Source organism: Labeo rohita, chromosome 15 (genome assembly GCF_022985175.1).
Source record: "Labeo rohita strain BAU-BD-2019 chromosome 15, IGBB_LRoh.1.0, whole genome shotgun sequence".
Lineage (NCBI taxonomy): Eukaryota > Metazoa > Chordata > Actinopteri > Cypriniformes > Cyprinidae > Labeo > Labeo rohita.
Genome location: NC_066883.1, coordinates 1,101,911 through 1,121,412, shown reverse-complemented (window position 1 = coordinate 1,121,412; position 19,502 = coordinate 1,101,911). Strand labels below are relative to the sequence as shown.

At 42.4% G+C, this 19,502-nt stretch overlaps 1 protein-coding gene across 3 annotated transcripts; it reads right to left on the bottom strand.

The window, feature by feature from the left end:
• Positions 1-966: 966 nt before the first annotated feature.
• LOC127176873 (protein FAM124B) lies at positions 967-19,398 on the bottom strand. 3 transcript variants are annotated; one of them, XM_051128707.1, is made up of 6 exons: positions 19,278-19,398; positions 18,896-19,000; positions 14,117-14,368; positions 12,391-12,422; positions 11,503-12,275; positions 967-2,702 (listed from the first exon to the last, which is right to left on the bottom strand). In XM_051128707.1, the coding sequence occupies exons 3-6, from the start codon at positions 14,191-14,193 to the stop codon at positions 2,157-2,159; spliced, it is 1,428 nt and encodes a 475-aa protein (XP_050984664.1). In that variant the 5' UTR covers positions 14,194-14,368; positions 18,896-19,000; positions 19,278-19,398; the 3' UTR covers positions 967-2,156. The 3 variants fall into 3 exon arrangements, with proteins under 3 accessions (XP_050984664.1, XP_050984663.1, XP_050984662.1); XM_051128706.1 differs by lacking the exon at positions 18,896-19,000 and adding an exon at positions 16,043-16,124; XM_051128705.1 differs by lacking the exon at positions 18,896-19,000.
• Between the last annotated feature and the right edge of the window lie 104 nt (positions 19,399-19,502).

Here is a 19,502-nt window from a genome sequence, read left to right as displayed (position 1 = left end):
CTGTAAGAACAAAGTACTATGTATTTAATACATTTCATAAAAATACATTGTCAAAATGCTGAGTCTGAGTTGAGATTTTTAGTGTTAATAATTTAGTGGAAATACAACAAACAGTTCTGAGACAAATACAGTGCTTTCCCAGTGGGCAACTTGATATCAATTTGACATCAAATATTAGTCACGACTTGATCAAGATGCTGTAACATCATTTTAAATTTAGTTTGGATGGCAATTTCATTTCAACATTAATAGCCCACTGGTTGTGTCTGGAATAACATATTAACATGCTTAGTGTTTACCAGCTTCATTACTACACTTATTTGCCTTTGCACAGTGCCTGTTTACAATATACTGTATAACATATTCATCATTTGACTCATGTGCTACATTGTAGGAGAATGTGTGTTCACCAGAATACAGTTCTAGCACTACTTCTATTTCTGCAGGTGTGCTGGAGATATACTTTAAACAGTATGCAAACCGTGTGTATGTATGTATGGAGCACCAGCTTGATCTACTGCGTTTGGCAGAATGTGTTGAAGCAGCTAGTAAGCAGCACTACAGCAGTATTCCTTGTACTAGTATTTCTATTCTGAACACAGCCTGCCTGTTCGAACAGAACATCACATTTCTCAATGTGTGTTGTGATTTAAAATGTCTTTATCCAAGCACTGCATCATCAGAAAATTCCAATGTCACTAAAGCACTTAACAAAATTCTCATTTGCTAATATTTCATTAAACACTTATGGCGCTTTTATATGGTAAGCACTAAATATACCTCCTGACTGATCTGCAGAGTGAATTATCTGAGCCCGACTAATTCACTTGCACTCAATTAAAAGACAATCATTGTTTTACACTAGTAAACCCTACTGTAATAAATTGTATTCTGACAGAAGTGTTGTAGCTCACTAGCCTTTTAGTCGTGTTTAGTTTTTATTTTTTTTTTCTTCAAAAATACAGTTTGATTTATAGAAACTAAGATATTTTATGGAATGAGGTCCAGAAGTCCAGATTCAAACTCTGATATAAAAAAGCACATTTTAGTGAATAGTGAAAAAAAAAAAAAAAAAGCAAAAGAATGTAATGACTAAATTACATTAAATATATAATTAAGATGGTGGGTTATTTTTAGGTTGCTAGTCCAATACTAGTCAAATTTGACACATTGAGTGCATGCTGGGATAATTCAACCAACAATGAAAATTAGCTGAAGATTTCCTCACCTTCAAACAAGATGTTGAAGAGTTTGTTTGCTCATCAGATTTGTAGAAATGTGTCATTGCATCACTTGCTCACCAAAGGATCCCCTGCAGTGAATGGGTGCCATCAGAATGAGAGTACAAACTGCTGATAAAAACATCACAATAATCCACAAGTAATCCACACCACTCCAGTCCATCAGTTCACATCTTAAGAAGACAAAATCTGAAATAAATCCATCAAGGAGTTTTTAAGTAAAATTCGCTTTAAACACTATTTTAAAAGCTTCCTCCAGTGAAAAAGTCCATCTCCTGTTGTCTCTCACATTAAAATCATTCACTGGAGAAAGTGTTATTATAGATTATGGACTCATATTTTAGTTAAAAACTAAAATGGATACTTGTGGATTATTGTTTTTTTTATCAGCTGTTTGAACTCTCCTTCTGATGGCACCCATTCACTGAAGAGAAAATCCATTGTTAAGACAGTCAAGGAATGACACATTTATTCAAATCTGATAAAGAACTCATCTTGGATGACATGAGGGTTAATACATCAGCAAATTTTCATCTTTGAATGGACTAATCCTTTAAAGCTGAACGGGAACCCTTTTTTTCTGAAATTTGCTGCAAAATCCCTAATTCAATTAAATTATGTTGATCATAGAATTTGTATTGAAAACGGTGGATTAAAATGCAAGAGGTACTTCATTTTATTTTGAACCTCTCTGTATATCCTTTGCAAAAGATAAAATGCATTTTCAGTTATTTATGCATCATTTATTACAATTACATAACTATGCTAGTGGACAATCATATTTGAAAGTGACAGTATTGCTGTTTGATTCCCAGGAAATGCATGAACTGATACAATTTGAATGCACTGTAAGCAGCTTTACCAAGTATGTACATGTAAATGTGTGCTGCTTTTCCAAATGAATGGTGTGAACGGTCAGATGAAGAACTCATCTACTTGTGCATGTTGATGCTGTGAAGCCTGTGTCTCTGCTAGGACGCTCTTTGTGCTCTCGTCAGCCGTCCATCCCGCCTCATCCAGGCCTTGTTTCAGGTCTCTATACAGAGTCTCCAGAGCAGATGCTCCTAAAGTGGCCTGCGGTTTCACAGCACAACCCGTGTCCACGTTTGTCTCTGGCTCCTCCTCTTCCAATCGGAGGTGGGACAGGGAGGTTTCGGAGGTGATCGCGGACTCGTACCAGTTGACGGACAAGCCTGCGGGGCTGCTCCGCTGGGACGAGTAACAGGAGCTTCCTGGAGGAGAGCTGCAAGTGCCGTCTGATCCAGTGCTCTCCCTGCCGCACGCGCCTGACCTCACGCCGCGGGGACAGCGGTCCTCAGCCTGATCCTTCAGATGGGACGTTCTCCAGCAGGGAGAGGTGGAAGGGGGCCTGGCAGCTGCACAGCTCCTCAGCAGCATTTTGGGACAGCTCAGAGGAAACGCAGACCTCAGGAAGCCCGGGGCTTGTGCTGGAGCTTTAACCTGCAGAGAAAATCCATGATTTATCATTACTGCAACCTTAATTGGATACATTTAAGACAATTATATTAAAAATTTTGTTTCACTTGTTAAAACAAAAAGTCTCCATCAAAACCACCAGTCTCCCCTAGTATGCATAGCAATGATCAGTCATTTTGAGAAGAATAACTTTTTTCAGTTTTGGAAGTTCGTTTTGGAATTTGGGAAGGAAGGAAGTTTGTTCAGGTGTTTGTTTGTTTGGAAGGGAAGAAGTCTGTAAGTTCACAAGTTTGTTTGGAAGTAAGTTTGTTTGTTTGTTCATTCGGGGGGAAGGAAGGAAGTTCATTTGGAAGTTCATTCAGTCAAAAGGACGGAAGTTCATTTGGACGTTTGTTCATAAGGAAGGAAAGAATTTTATCTTACAATTCCAACTTTTCTTTGCCAGAATTGCAAGTTTAAAAAAAAAAAAAAAAAAAAAAAAAAAAAGGCTGAATTGTAAAATATAAACTTAAAATTGCAGCAAAAAAGTCAAAAATTCAGAAGTTCATTTGTTCATCCGAAAGGAGGGAAGTTCAGAAGCAAGATAATTTGGACAGAAGTTTGGAAGGTAGTTCAGAAGTTTGGATGGAGGGAAGGAAGTTAATTCAGAAGTTCATTCAAAATAAGTCCAAAGAAAAGTTCGGAAGGAAGTTGGAAGTTTGTTCTGAAGTTTGGAAGGAAGGAAGAAAGGAAGTTATATCAGAAGTTTGTTCTGAATAAGTTCAGAAAGAAGGAAGTTTGGAATAAAGGAAGTTGGAAGTTTGTTCCAAAGTTTTTTCATTCTGAAGTAAGTCTTTTTTCATTCAGAAGGAAGTTTGTTCAGAAGGAAGGAAGTTTGGAAGTAAGTTTAGAAGTTCAGAAGGATGGAAGGGAGGAAGGAAGCAAGTTTGAAAGGAAGAAAGAAAGTTTGGAAGTAAGGAAGGAAGGATGGAAGTTTGTCCATTTGTAAGGAAGGAAGTAATTCACAATTCCAACTGTTCTTTCCCAGAATTGCAAGTTTAAAAAAAGTCAGAATTTTAAGATATAAACTCTCAATTGCAGAAAAAAAAGATATAAGATTGTGAGATATAAAGTTGGTAAGGAAGAAAGGAAGGAAGTTAGTTAGAAGGAAGTATGGAAGGAAGTTCGTTAGTTTGTTCCAAAGTATGTTCAGAATAAGTTCAAAGGGAAGAAAGTACATTTGGAAGTTAGTTCACTTGGAAGGATGGTGATTCAAATGGAAGGAAAGAAAAGAAGTGTTACGAGGAGTGATTGACGAGAGGCGAGCGGATCCATAAGCAAGCTTTTATTGGGACGAGACAGAGACATGGTCATACAGGCAGGGTAGAGACAGGAGCAGACAGGGATGTAACAGGCGATCCAAGAGAATAATCCGATAAAGACGAGCGATAAATCACAAGGCAGGCGGCTAGACAGACGTAAACGAGAAAACCAGGCAGGAGATCAAAAAACCAGGAACTTGGGAAACACTAGGGAAACAGGAATATAAACAATACAAAGAATCAACGAAACAACAATCCAGGAAGTGCAACTGAGGAGGATCGGGGTTTTATAGGATGCCTGATTGGTCACGGGGGCTGATGCAATCAGAGCGGTGGAGGATGGGAGATGCAGTCCGAGATGCAAAGCGACAGTCAGAGTGAGTGGGTGGAGCGAGAGTGACATCTGGTGGTGAGTAGACAACGGGACACCGACCAGGTTCGTGACATAGCCCCCCCCCAAGGAGCGGCTTCCAGACGCTCGAAAGAAACAACAGTCCAGGGGAGCGGTGGGATGGGAGGGAGACAGGGCGAGGGCAGGAGGACCAGGTCCATGAGGGAAGCCCAGAGATTGAGGCAGGACCGACAGAGCAGGTACCCTCCAGGGTGGGGCCGGAGGCGGAGCAAGAGCCCTCCAGGGCGGAGGTGGAGCAGGAGCCTTCCAGGGAGGGGCCGGAGGCGGAGCAGGAGGCGCAGGAGCCCTCCAGGGCGGAGCAGGAGACGCAGGAGCCCTCCAGGGCGGAGCAGGAGGCAGAGCAGGAGGCAGAGCAGGAGGCAGAGCAGGAGCCCTCCAGGGCGGAGCCGGAGGCAGAGCAGGAGGCGCAGGAGCCCTCCAGGGCGGAGCCGGAGGCAGAGCAGGAGGCGCAGGAGCCCTCCAGGGCGGAGCCGGAGGCAGAACAGGAGGCGCAGGAGCCCTCCAGGGCGGAGCCAGAGGCAGAACAGGAGGCGCAGGAGCCCTCCAGGGCGGAGCCGGAGGCAGAGCAGGGGGCGGAGCAGCCCTCCAGGGAGAAACAGGAATCTGCGTCACGGTCTGGGACCTGGGGAAAGCAGGGACAGAGGAGGCAGACAGAGTAGGGGAGAGGAGGTAGGGGCAGACCAGCAGCAGGAGGTACCCGGGGGCGGACCAGGAGGCGGAGCAGGAGGTACCGCAGCCCTCCGGGGCGGAACAGGAGGCGGAGCAGGAGGTACCGCAGCCCTCCGGGGCGGAACAGGAGGCACCGCAGCCCTCCGGGGCGGAACAGGAGGCGGAGCAGCCCTCCGGGGCGGAACAGGAGGCGGAGCAGCCCTCCGGGGCGGAACAGGAGGCGGAGCCGCCCTCCGGGGCGGAACAGGAGGCTGCGTCTTGGACGAGGACCTGGGGAGAACAGTGACAGAGGATGCAGACAAGGAAAAGGAAGAAGCAGAGAGTTTAGCAGTTAACGCCCCCTCCATAAGAGGTTCTACGGCCGACGCCGACACCTCTGGAGGCTTTGGCGCAGCTTCTCCGATGGGGAAGGCTTCGGGAGCAGACTTGAGACCCGACGGGACCTCTGAAGCAGGCTTGTGATCAGCGGGGAGCTCTGGGTCAGGCTGGAGACCAGACGAAAGCTCTGCAGCAGGCTTGAGATCAGAGGGGAGTTCTGGAGCAGGCTGGAAACCAGACGAGAGCTCTGCAGCAGGCTTGAGATCAGAGAGGGACTCTGGAGCAGGCTTGAGATCAGACGGGAGCTCTGGAGCAGACTGGTGAACAGACGTGGCCTCAGGGGTTGATCTGTGAACAGACGTGATCTCAGGGGCACAGTGTGCAGCCCACACACACCAGATGGCAACCGCCATTAGAGGAAGAGCAGCAGCGGGAGGTTGTGGTGGGTCCAGTACACTGGTTACCATGATAGGCCGTGATCGTGGGATATCTGACGAGGCATGGCACGGCTCCGGGAGGTCAGACGAGACATGACGAGGCACTGGGAGGTCTGAAGAAACATGGAGAGGCTCTGGGCGATCAGACGAGGCGTGACTTGACTCTGAGCGGTCAGACGAGACGTGACTGGACTCTGGGCCGTCAGGCGGGACGTGACTGGACTCTGGGCCGTCAGGCGGGACGTGACTGGACTCTGGGCCGTCAGGCGGGACGTGACTGGACTCTGGGCCGTCAGGCGGGACGTGACTGGACTCTGGGCCGTCAGGCGGGACGTGACTGGACTCTGGGCCGTCAGGCGGACATGGTGAGGCTCTGACAGATAGACGAGACATGACAGGGCTCTGGAGGGTCAGACGAGATGTGACCTGGCTCCGGGCCGTCGGGCAGGGCGTGACTTGACTCTGAAACAACAGTAATACCTTGACTTGGCTCAGTGAGTGCTGCTGTGACTTGACCAGATTCGTGAAGATCAGTAGTGAACTGACTTGACTCTTGGAGATCAGCGGTGACTTGATTTGATACGTGAAGACCTGCGGTGGCTTGAACTGGCTTGTGAAGATCATTGACTTTACTTGACTCAGGAACCACGACTGTGACCTTGCTTGACTCAGGCACCACGGCTGTGACTTTGCTTGACTCGGGAGCCACGGCTGTGACCTTGCTTGGCTTGGTTTGAACGGCTGTGACGTGACTTGACTTGGTAGGAACAGCTGGAACATGACTTGACTTGGCTGTGACTTGACTTGACTCAGTAGAAACAGCAGCTGGTGCAGGTTCAGAAGAGGCAGACATGACCTTGACCGGCTGTGGCCTGGCTGACGTGGCGTTAGCAGGCGCTGGCTGGGCTGACGTGGCGTTAGCAGGCGCTGGCTGGGCTGACGTGGCGTTAGCAGGCGCTGGCTGGGCTGACGTGGCGTTGCAGGCGCGGGGACGACAGCCTTGACGTTGCTTGACGCGGGGACGACAGCCTTGACGTTGCTTGACGCGGGGACGACAGCCTTGACGTGACTGGACTTGGAGGCCGGACTGGACTTGGAGGCCGGACTGGACTTGGAGGCTACAGCTGTAGCCTGACTTGACTCTGGAGCAGCGGCTGAAGTTTGACTTGGCTCTGGAATAACAGCAGCAGCATGGCTTGGCTCATGAGGATCTGCTGTAACCTGGCTTGACTCCTGAACAATATGGCTTGGCTCAAGAACAACAGCTGTAACATGACTTGACTCAGGAACAACCTGGCTTGACTCAGGAACAACAGCTGTAGCGTGACTTGACTCGTGAAGAACAGGTGTGACTTGGCTTGACTCGAAGAACGACAGCTGTGTCTTGACTTGACTCTGGGGTAGTCGCCGTGGCATTAAGGAGTGCCATTTTAGCTGCCCATACTGTCACTAGAGGAGTGTCCAGCACGTGGGCCATCCTGACCACAGGTGGTGTCCGGATGGCGGCCATCTTGTGTAGTTGCTTGGAGACGGCGGCCATCTTGTGCTGTTGCTTGGAGGCGGCGGCCATCTTGTGCAGTGGCTCAGGAAAGATGGCTGTAATTTGACTTGAGACAGAGGCAAGAGTTGTAATTTGACTTGACACAGGGACAACAGTTCTGGCCTGATTTGACACAGGAAACACAGTTTTAACTTGACTTGCCTTAAGAGCAGTTCTGACTTGACTTGACGCAGGAACAGCAGCAGCAACTTGACTTGGCTCGGAAACTTTACTTGACTCAGGAAATGCGGCTGCAGCTCCATATAGCTCTGGTATGGCAGCTGTGACGTGACGGAGCTCTGTTTCCGCCGCCATCTTGTGAACGGACTCCGCCGTCGCCGCCATCTTGTGAGTGCGCGCCGGCGCTGCCGCCATCTTGTGAACGGGCTCCGCTATCGCCGCCATTGCTCGAGCGCGCTCCGACACGGCCGCCATTTCACGAGCAATCCAGGCGGCAAACGTGTTTGTAGCATCGTGCTCCGGCATGACCGTCCATCTGCGAATGGGACGCGCGGTCGCCATTGCCGCGTTGTCGCGCTCCCTCTGCGCGACCCCCACGGTGCACGGCGAACCCACACACAAAAATGCAAAGTTTAAAAAATCCTCCAGTGACGAGCGCGGGCCCTCGCGTCTCAGTCGTGCACGGAGGGGCTGGTTCACGCCGTCACAGAAAACCTCAATTAATATACAGTCCGGGAGAGTGGAATGGTTAGCAATGGAAATAAACTCACGTGTATATTGTTCAAGTGTGTGTGATCACTGTTTGATTCTGGATAGAGTTATGTCCGTGTCCATATCTGATGAATGTCCGGGGTGAAAGCTGCTGGATCCTGTTGTGCTGGATTGTTCTGTTACGAGGAGTGATTGACGAGAGGCGAGCGGATCCATAAGCAAGCTTTTATTGGGACGAGACAGAGACATGGTCATACAGGCAGGGTAGAGACAGGAGCAGACAGGGATGTAACAGGCGATCCAAGAGAATAATCCGATAAAGACGAGCGATAAATCACAAGGCAGGCGGCTAGACAGACGTAAACGAGAAAACCAGGCAGGAGATCAAAAAACCAGGAACTTGGGAAACACTAGGGAAACAGGAATATAAACAATACAAAGAATCAACGAAACAACAATCCAGGAAGTGCAACTGAGGAGGATCGGGGTTTTATAGGATGCCTGATTGGTCACGGGGGCTGATGCAATCAGAGCGGTGGAGGATGGGAGATGCAGTCCGAGATGCAAAGCGACAGTCAGAGTGAGTGGGTGGAGCGAGAGTGACATCTGGTGGTGAGTAGACAACGGGACACCGACCAGGTTCGTGACAGGAAGGAAGAAGGAAGTTTGTTCCTTCGTTAGTTCGGAAGGAAGGAAGTTCAGTCGGAAGAAAGGACGTTTGGAAGTTCAGAAGGAAGTTTGTTCGTTCATAGGAAAGGAAGGAATTTTATCTCACAATTCAAACTTTTCCCGGAGTTTCAAGTCAGAGTTGTAAGATTTAAACTCACAATTGCAGCATAAAAGTCATAATTGTGTGATAAAAAGTCACATGTTTTATTTTTAGTGGAAATGGACTTCCATAAATTTATGCTTCTTTTTACTTTAAAAAATATTGTATAAAAAGATAAATTCACAGTATGGCATCCAACTCATGCTAACGCTTATAGCCAATGATGATGTTCACATTAACATGTTTACATTCACACTAGCTCTCATGTTTTTAGCAAACTCTAAACAACGGTCTGCTCAAAACCCCTGATGAATATTAAAGAGATGCCGGTTATGTCTGCTGAATGCAGCTGAACTGCTATTAGATGCAGGATCTGGAGAAACACTCTGTGGCTGGTTCTCAGATTCCAGCAGTGTGGTGGAAAGTCATGCGGTGGAAAAGATGCAGTCATCTCCTCCAGAAACATATGGAGGTCTAACACAGACACGTCATATGAACATGGCCCTTCCAGTGGAGCTGTGGCTACAAGATCAGGAGATATTAAAGCTGCCATCTCTCCATGATCACTCCATCAGAGACATCAAGACAGACATCATGGACTTGTGTGGCCTAACACTGAACACACATCTGAACAACACAAATCTGTGTTGACGTGCGGAAAATAAAATAATAAGGGGATTACTATTTTACATGGGCCATTCTGGAAAAAGTCTTGGGGGGAAAAAAATGTCTTCCACAATTTTTTATGGAAATTGTATAATATCCAAGGCACACATTTCTAGTAATTGTGCAGTTAATTCTCATATTGTAGTTTCAGAAAGTTTTGGAATATTTGTCCTCTCTCCAAATTTGTTACTATTGAAACACAGTAATATTTAATTTAATAGGAAGGGTAATATTGACCTAAGATTTTGCTTACATTTTCCTTGTAAATATTTTTTTTTCTATTTTATTAAACGTTTTCAGAGGTAAAGCAATCCTAATCAGTTTCAAATGTAATTTATGAGATTTGTTGTGTTTTGAATCTGAAATTAGTCTCAGCCAATATGAAAATGTGTGGCACATATTTTACATAAAGTTTCCTAATTTACAAACAAAATATAAAATACTTTTTTTTACTTAAAAAAAAAAAAAATGTTTTTAAAAACAACAATTGAATAAAATGCAAACATTATTCCAAAATCATTTTCATATGTTAAAATTTAGGGGTTAGGGTTCGGGACAGCCACCTCCCAATTGAAAGTACCCAATAAATGATGATTTTAGAAATATTAAGCTTACTGAAATTTAAAATATTATTGTGGGTTTAAATAGATAATAATTAGTAAACATCTAAGCTTTGAATACTTAAATGCTTTTTAAAAGTGTTTTTTGGTTTTGGGGGACAGCAGTTTGCACCAATTCTATGAATGGCCCTTATATATGAATATAGTTCACTCAGAACTGTACATTCTGTCATCATTTACTCTCATGTTGCTCCAAACGTGACTTTTTTTCCTCTGTAGAACATGAAAGATGATATTTTGAGAAACATCTATATGGTAACTGTTTGGTTACCAACATTTTTCAAAATATCTGTCCCAACATTGACACTGTCTTTGAACTGAATCATCTAAAATGTGGTGGACAGTGACACCATTGCCTTCTGCAGAGCTGATTTACAGCTGAAACTCAAGTCATTTCATAACTGATAATGTTATTTTCCTGTTTACTTCTGTGAAGCTGCATTGTATAAAGTGCTGTAGAAATAAATGTGGATCAACTCATCTAATATGTAAAAGTTCAAATTACAAAGAAACAAGATTTGACTGACCAAATTACACAAAATTTATATGTCATAGTCATATTTCATAAACCATATGGTTTCAAATTCAACTTTTTCTAGTGTATGCAACGTTTTTGCTGGTTTTGTGAAGGTAAAGTAAGACTTTTTTCCTAAGATCAATTAAATGTAAGTAATGGAAGGGGAAACAAATGAAATTGATCTAAATGTGCTTGTGAGTAAAACAAGAACAAATATTTGTCAGTGGGGTCAGAAAAACAGTTGTTTTCCCTTTGAAAAGGTAATTTTTCTGAGTTCATTTTAATCATAAACTTTGAACATTTTGCATCTCAAGTAAATGTATATTGATTTGAGGATGTTTAGATGTTCATACTTAATTTCTATTTTATTGATTTTTTTTTCATATCTTTATTTTGCATCTCATGTAAATGTATCTTGATTTAATGTTCAGATATTTACTAGAAAAGAAAACAAAAAATAATAAAAAGATATTCTTTTTTTTTTGTTTGTTTGTTTTTTTTTTTTTTTTTTTTTTTGGTAATGCATGCAACATGCAATGCCATCACTTTAAACATTTTAGACTAAACCTTACTTTTAAGGCCTTCATTTGTGGAAGGGTGAAACTGGAGCTTTTAAAGACCAAGTAAGGGGACACAAAGAAATTCAGTAAAATGAAGCAAGTTCGTGAATAAAGCAAGAACAAAGGTCTGTGAATAGGGTCAGAAAAATACAAAAATACTGAGTAAGATACTTTTGCATTGCATGCAACATTTAATGGGATGACTTTGAGAATTTAAGACCTTCTGCTCCGATTTGTTGAATTTGTGGAAGAGCAAATTAATACTTTTGAAGACCTGCAGAAACTACTATAACTGTACACTAAAAGTGCACATAGAAACCAGAGCATGTTTCCTGTGACCTACTTGAAAGAGGATCTTGTTGCCGTCCAGGTCTTCGGTGTGCCATCGGGTGGCGCTGATAGGTGAGCAGGTGTTTGGCAGTAAGGGCACGAGCTGTCCGATCTCCCCCACCCTAAACTGCAGCACAGTGGAGTAACACGGCTCCACCCGCACCCCGGGCGCGAGCTGCTTGATGGCCAGCTGCAGACTGAAGCCTGCTTCTGTGAGCAGGGTGAACCAGCAAAAGCCTGTCTTCTGCTCCTCCGCCCTCCTCTGCAGCACCGTCTCATATAAACGCACAGTGTCCTCAAAGTTATCATAGGTGCTGTGTAAAGTCACCCGCACCACCTCCCCTCCGTAGTGCACTGGCCGTACGCCCCACACCGGCATCCCCGCACCCAGGCTGTAGAAGTCCCGGCTGGGCAGGAGGTAGGGCCTCAGTAGGGCGCTGGACGGGGTGCTCAGCTCTCCGGCACCACAGCTGTCCGTATGGTGATACTGCCATGGCGGACACTGCAGGAAGTCCAGTACTCGGAGAATGCGCTCCTCTCCGTAGGACTCGTGTAAGAATATGGTGACGGCGTGTGAGGGGTGGCCAGCCGCGGGGCGTTGGTTAGCTCTGGCGTAGTCATGAAGGGGACAGGCCCGCTCGGACACGTGGAAGAGGCGCAGGCCGGGACGGACCCACTTGAGAAGACGGTCCAGAGTGTGCTGGAGGAGCAGTGAGGCACCGGGGTTGGTGAGCAGGTGCATGGTGAGCAGAAGGAGCTCCTGACCCGGGACGCCCGAGAGGTCAGCTGAACAAAGGGCAGAGAAAATGACACAGACGGGGTGGTGAGGAAAATGTCAAATCACAGATGGCAAAACAAGCCTAACTGTTGATAATACATGAATTAGGGAAAATGGACTTACTGCTACTGCAGGACATTTTACTGCAGTCAGATCTTCAGAAAAGAAAAAAAAAACCATGGTTATTATAATGGATGTTATATATATATATATATATACAAAAACTGAGGTTTTAAAATAGTACACAGATTTTACCCTCCTGAGGATTTATTTGAACATTTCAAATTAGAGATGAAAAACAGTGAAATTTGCAATAGAATCTTTTTTTTTTTTTTATGTGTATATTCAACAAATATTTTGGATGGACTGGATGGACATCTCTAACTTAATTTCTGTGATGTTTGGAACATTATATATATATATCTATATTTATCTATATATATCTATATCTATCTATCTATATATATATATATATGATATCATACCATTGATACCATATGATGATGTACAATTTCTTTTTATTTTACTTAGATATCACATTCATGTTAAGACAAACAACAAGCAATATATAAAAGAAGCTAGAAATATGACTTTTCATATGTGTGTGTCAGGTCATTTGAATCAAATAAAATGTACAAAAAGTTTTTATATATTTATATATACAGTTCCCCCATTCAAAAGTTAGCATACACTTATTCTTGATATACTAAATAAAACATAACATGCGTTTTGTATGATCCCTGTTATTTTGGTAAAATAATTAACATTTTGCAGATTCTGCGGTGTGTTTTATATAGGGCTGTTCGATTCCGAAAATTTTGGAATCGAGTCCGATTTTGATTCCTGGTCCTGGAATCAATGAGATTCGATTCCAAGAATCGATTCCTCACTGTTGTTTTTGGTTCTTTTCTATTCATGTTTTTTTATAGAGTGGAGGAACCTAATTTTGCCATGACTGTATAAAGGTCTTAGAAAGTAGCCTAATCATAACATGAAGCTTTTTTTTTTTTTTTTAAATATATGATACATTTCTGTATTTAAATTGTAATTTTGTCTTCATTGCACATTGCACAATTAGTCATATCCCACAGCGCAGCAGTGTTAAAACTTTTATATACATAAAAAGCATAATAAATGCAAGTAAAGTGTCTGCTTTAATGGTTCAAATAACTTTTGTGAAAATAAAATGTCAGAATATGGGTTAAAAAATGTTCCACTGTCATTCATTTTATAAATTATTTAAAAAACAATAAATAAATAAAAACAACATGCTTATTCTGACCTATACTTATTAAAATATATAAAACAACAAGTGATCAAATTAAATGTTATATTTTAAAATATTAAAAACTTCTTTTTGACAAATGGCGAAAACCTTGTGGTGACTTAATTAGTATATTGTGTGATTCTCAAATAGAGTATTTAATATCTTTTAATGATTCTTGTTGTAAATATGCCTGATTTTTTAAGCATCAGCATGACCTATCCTATAAGCAAAAGTGCTATTGTAACCTAAACATCCTCAAACTTCTTGTTTTTATCAACGTGCCTGAAGAGTAACCAGTCCAGCCGAGTTAAAAACGCTCAAGTTTAATTCAATGGTCCTGGTCCTTCAACACTAGGTAGGTTACATGCGAATGAATAATAAATAGTCGTCTGATTAGATTAAGTACCTCAATCCACATTAGGCTGCGCGTATTTGAAGATCAAAAGTTGTTTGTAATGTTACAGTGTATCGTTTGTTGCTGACGTCATAAAGCGGTCGGCACTCACTGTCCGTTACTGTGTTTCTCCCGCTTGGAGACGCAAACAAAAGTGAGCCGATGTTTAGCTTTCTCCGCTAACTCACCCCGCGGTCTCCGCGCCCGAGTCCGCCGTCTCATCCTCCGTCCTGCTGCTCGTGAAGCGAAGCGGTTGTCGGAGCATAATCTGCCTTTACTCGAGGGCAAAAAGTGCTTTGAACATGCTTAAGATCTTTGTGCTTTGACTCGCGGTATAAACCCCGTTTGCGTTCGCAGGAGTCCAGTTGACGCTGACGTCACCTCAGCCTCTATAATTTATGATGATGATGATGATGATCAGAGGGAGTCCAACTAAGAATCTGAAATAGCAACGAAAAAGCTCTTTTAGATCGATTCTAGATGTGTCTTTCGGGAACACAGCTCAAAAAATGAGGAGTCGGGGGAAGGGCTTTTCTTCCCTCTCCAAATCAGACAATAAGCATCGAGGGGGCCTGAACCCCAGCAGATGGCTGTCATCAGACCAGACACACACTTTTAACAAGCATCTTCTCAAGTAGTATGCAGTCCTGAACAATTGAGATGCTGAATGTGCCAAAACTGAGCAATGTGTATTGCATCCTTACGTGTTAATTATTTATCAGTCATAAAAACGAGTTCTGTGTCAAAACAAAGCACAATCCTTTCTAACAGGTTTGTGTTTTACTGTCATTTTTGAAAGGACAAATCTTCATGCTGTACTACACAATATTCAATTTAACCCTTTGTTAGGGAAATTTCTGTCTGTCTGTCTTTCTTTCTTTTGGGAAAAAATGTGCATTGTAATTTAATATTAATATTAATATTATTAATATTTCCTTCCATACATTTATTCTGCTCTAGGTACAAAAAATAGTTACACTAAGGACTTTATGAACAAAAATGTTGCATTGAAACTCATTACACAATATTTCAACTTTATTGAAACTCATGTTGCAATATTTAATCTCAGTGTCATTTAAAAATGAAATCAAGCATTCTTTTCTCAACATTCTCTCAACATTTTTACTATTTATAAACTGTTTAAAATGGTTACTGTTTTCTACCTGATAGCACAATTTCTTTCAGCTTTGGCCTTTGGAGAAAAACAAAAAAACAAGCAAACAAAAAGCAACAACAACAAAATCGGTCATGTTCATTCCAAAATAATTTTCTCATAATTTTTGTCCCAAAAAAAGTTCATAAATTCAGTGTAAAAGTAATCTTAAACCTAACCCAACTCTTCTGAGTAGACATGATCGGTTTTGATCAATAAGAATTAGAAGATATAAACATAATTTTTTTTAGATCTCGTAATTCTGCTTTTTTTTTTTTTTGTTCCACCATGGAATTTAAAAAATACAATTAATTAAATAAATATGAGTAAAATAAAAATATAAATAAAAAATAAAAATGAGTTTATATCTTACAATTTGGATCTTTCTTTTTACAATGTGAAATGAGTTTTGTGAGAAAAAAGTCAGAATTGTAATAAAAAAAAAAAAAATGTTTTTATTATTATTATTATTATTATTATTTTTTGTGGCAGAAGCAGGCTTCCATCAGTGCTTAATGCAAAATATCATAACAAATATTACTGGTTTTTGTGGAAGCTCAAACCTGTTTGTGCAACACTGACAGAATGTCTCAGTTTACACATGTAACCATGGATTCCTGAAAAGAGGAATGAGACACTGCATCCTCTAGTGGACACTATGGGGAATGCCTCCGGTGTCTGAAGCATGTGTCTAAACATGACAATAAACTTGATAGTGGCCAGTGACAGCCTATGATGTCAGTACTAGTGCGATCATAAGTAAAAAAGGGCACCTGCTGAATACATCATCCACTTTATGTCTGAATGAGATGTGCACATGGAATACCTGAAGAATGGCAAGGAGATGCAGCATCTTGTTCCCTTTTTAAGGAAACCATGGCTACATGAATAACCTGAGACGTTCCATTTTGAATGGGAACTTGCACTGCATCCTCTGATGTGTCTCCATCATTTAACATACCTGATTCAACTCAACTGCTCATTAATAGAGTCTGCAAGACTTGAACTGGGTGTGGCACACAATGTGCCGTGGTTGGGGGTCCCTAGAACAGATTTAAAAAGCACTGCTTTAGAGGACACTGTGGGGAACAAATAACCACACTGCCACGCTGAAGGGATGGGTGCCTTATCGGCTGACAACGAAGTCAAAGACTCTAAAGCAGTCCCAGTCCCTCAGGTACGCACATGCAACTGTTGTGTCTTAATTCTCTACAGCCAAAGCCCAAGATACACACCTTATCAGGGCCAAGTAGTATTCCAGATTCTAAACACCTTTAAGGGAATATCATCACTTGCTGGAGTTCTGAGAAAGAAGGCCTCAAAAGGTCTAGCTATGTCTGATGCTCAGGACAGCTTCCCAAGAGGGCTCACAGAGAGCCTAATGACTCAGAACTGCTACCCAGGCAGAGATCCAAGAAGTGGAAACCTTAGCAGAGCGACTTTCTAGAGCAAGAGAAGGCCTAACAATGCTCACAATTTAAAGGTGAATCCCAAGGAGGCTAACAAAGAGCCTAGCAACCTTACCCGTAATTGAGCTCAAAGGATGGAGGCCTCAGGCAGGAAAACTTTTTTTAACAAGCAAAGGACTAGCTACATCCTATGCCTATCAAAGAGGCTCCTAAAGGGCCTTAAATTGTTTATTAACCAGGCAGAGCAGAGGAGAGCAGACGCCTCAGGGGGACAACTCTCTGTAAAGAGAGGAGGCCTAAAAACACCCTAAACAAGAAGTAGGGAGAAGGATCACAAAGAGCTTACAACAGAGTACCATTGCCTAGCCAGGCTATAAAAACGGAGACCTCAGCATGGCAAGAGGAAACCTAATTACGTTCAATACTCAGGACAGCTTCAAGGAAGCTAATAAACTGGCAAACCTAGATCAATATCCAAAAACAGAGGCCTCAAACATAGTTCTTCAAAGCGAAAGGAGACCTAACAATGCCCTATGAGAGATGAATCCTATTGAATCTACTGAGATTAAAATATTAATCCTGTTGAGCTACTGAGAGATTAAAATAATAATCCTATTGTTCTATTGAGATTAAAATATGAATCCTTTTGATCTATTGAGAGATTAAAAGTATTAATCCTATTGTTCTATTGAGAGATTATTCATATTGTTCTCCTGAGATACTTTAATTAAAGTCTTAAAGGAGAAGTCCACTTCCAGAATAACAATTTTCAAATAATTTACTCACCCCTTATCATCCAAGATGTTCATGTCTTTCTGTCTTCAGTCGTGAAGAAATTATGGTTTTTGAGGAAAACATTTCAGGATTTTTCTCCATATAATGGACTTCATTGGTGCCCCGATTTTGAACTTCCAAAATGTAGTTTAAATGCAACTTCAAATGGCTCTAAACAATCCCAGCCAAGGAAGAAGGGTCTTATCTAGCGAAACGATCGGCCATTTTTTTTTTTCAGAAAATAAAAATTTGTATAATTTAAGCACAAAAGCTTGTGTAGCACAGGCTCTGGGATGAACATCTTGGATGACAAGGGGGTGAGTAAATTATTTGGAAACTGTTATTCTGAAAGTGGAGTTCTCCTTTAATTCTATTGTTCCATTGAAAGATTAAAGTATTAATCCTATTGTTCCATTGAGAGATTAAAATATTAATCCTATTGTTCCATTGAGAGATTAAAGTATTAATGCTATTGTTCCATTGAGAGATTAAAATATTAATCCTATTGTTCCATTGAGAGATTAAAGTATTAATCCTATTGTTCCATTGAGAGATTAAAATATTAATCCTATTGTTCCATTGAGAGATTAAAGTATTAATCCTATTGTTCCACTGAGAGATTAAAGTATTAATCCTATTGATCTATTGAGAGATTAATAATATTGTTCTACTGAGAGATGAAAATATGAATCCTGTTGTTCTATTGAAACAATACAATATGATTAATCTCTCAATAGAACAATAGGAGGAAGCATAACTACGTTCAATACTCAAGACAGCTTCAAATAATAATAACCTGGCATACCTAGAGCGATATCTAAGAACGGAGGCCTCAACATAATTCGAAAGGATTACCTAGCAATGCCATATGCCATAAAGAGGGCACACAGAACAATTAAAAACTCAATAATGCTGCCCAGGTGGAGCTCTGAGAAACCAAGGAAGCTCACAAAAAGTCTAACAAATTAGTACTACTGTCTGTAGTACAAGCAGAACTCAGGGCCCTAGGACAAAAAGGAGACCTAGCGATGCCCCCCGAAGGACGGGCTCCAGGAACGGAGGTCCCAATAAAAATACCTCTCAACCGAGAGGAGGCCTAGCTATGTTCAAGGTAAGTTTCAAAACCTCACAATCAAATTCCTGTGCCAAACCAATCCGAAAGGCCAATTAGATCTAAATCATCACAGGTCCAGACCCCAGGGTCTGATGTAAGACGTGTTGGAAGCTTCTAAATGTGCACCCTACCCAACCTCAGCTGAGAGTGTTTACTCTGGATCACTTCCCGTCAACTCCTGGCATCACATCTCCTCTGGACCCTACTCCTTGAAGAGAGAGCGTAAGTGGCAATACTCATGTTCAGACCAAGACAGGCCAGGTCCCCTAGAAGCTCAGGGCACAGACCTAGACTGGCAAGGTCTAAAGGTAGGAGGATTATGTCCAGACAGAAATTACTCGTCCAATCAACTGCCAGCAACACCTCGTATGTGGGACAGCCAAGCTGTGAAGACTCGGCAATATCTTCACATAGCACTTTTCCTGGCTTGAGGCCAGAAGCCCGATATCTGCTGGATCAGAGGATGTAAAAGACAGTATATTCTCATCACCCACCGATAAATGAGAAAGATTCATACCTCAAATTCCTTGGCGAGATCCACCTGTGAGTCCCATGTCTTCAGCCATACTCACCTCAGCTGTAGCAAGTCCTGATTTTTGAGTTGAGGATGGCTGTCTGAATTCTTGTGACAAAAGGGACAAGAGACAAAACACTAGAATGCATGCATTCAGCCCCCTCAAAGGACTGAGGGTGCATGCTTCACGCCCATGCAAATAACATACAGGTCGTGTGAATCATCAAATGCCAAATACCAACACAGAGGTCACAGATGAAAACGCTACCTGAAACACTTAGCACTGATGCTATCCATAGGTGCTTGCCTAGACATGCCAAAAATAAACACCTCCTGACGTCAACAAAGTGGATGATGTGTTCAAGAGGTGTCCTTTCATACTCACGGATGCAATAGTAGTGGTGTCATAGGCAGTCACTGGCCAATGTCAAGTTCATGTTGTGTTTAGACACATGCTTCAAACAACAATCATGCCAGATGCATTCCCCATAGTGTCCACTAGACCAGTGGTTCTCAACTAGCTCTCGGGGCCCGCTGCTCTGCACATTTTGTATGTCTACCTCATTTATCACACCTGATTCAGATCATCGGCTCATTAGGAGAAAGATCC

What these genes read in the sequence shown, in the direction of transcription:
- LOC127176873 (XM_051128707.1), bottom strand. Translation starts at nt 14,193, where the DNA reads ATGCTCCGACAACCGCTTCGCTTCACGAGCAGCAGGACGGAGGATGAG. An exon ending in TCGGGCGCGGAGACCGCGGG is followed by an intron (nt 12,423 to 14,116) that starts GTGAGTTAGCGG and finishes TCTTTTCTGAAG; the next exon opens with ATCTGACTGCAGTAAAATGT. An exon ending in GCAACAAGATCCTCTTTCAA is followed by an intron (nt 2,703 to 11,502) that starts GTAGGTCACAGG and finishes TTTTCTCTGCAG; the next exon opens with GTTAAAGCTCCAGCACAAGC.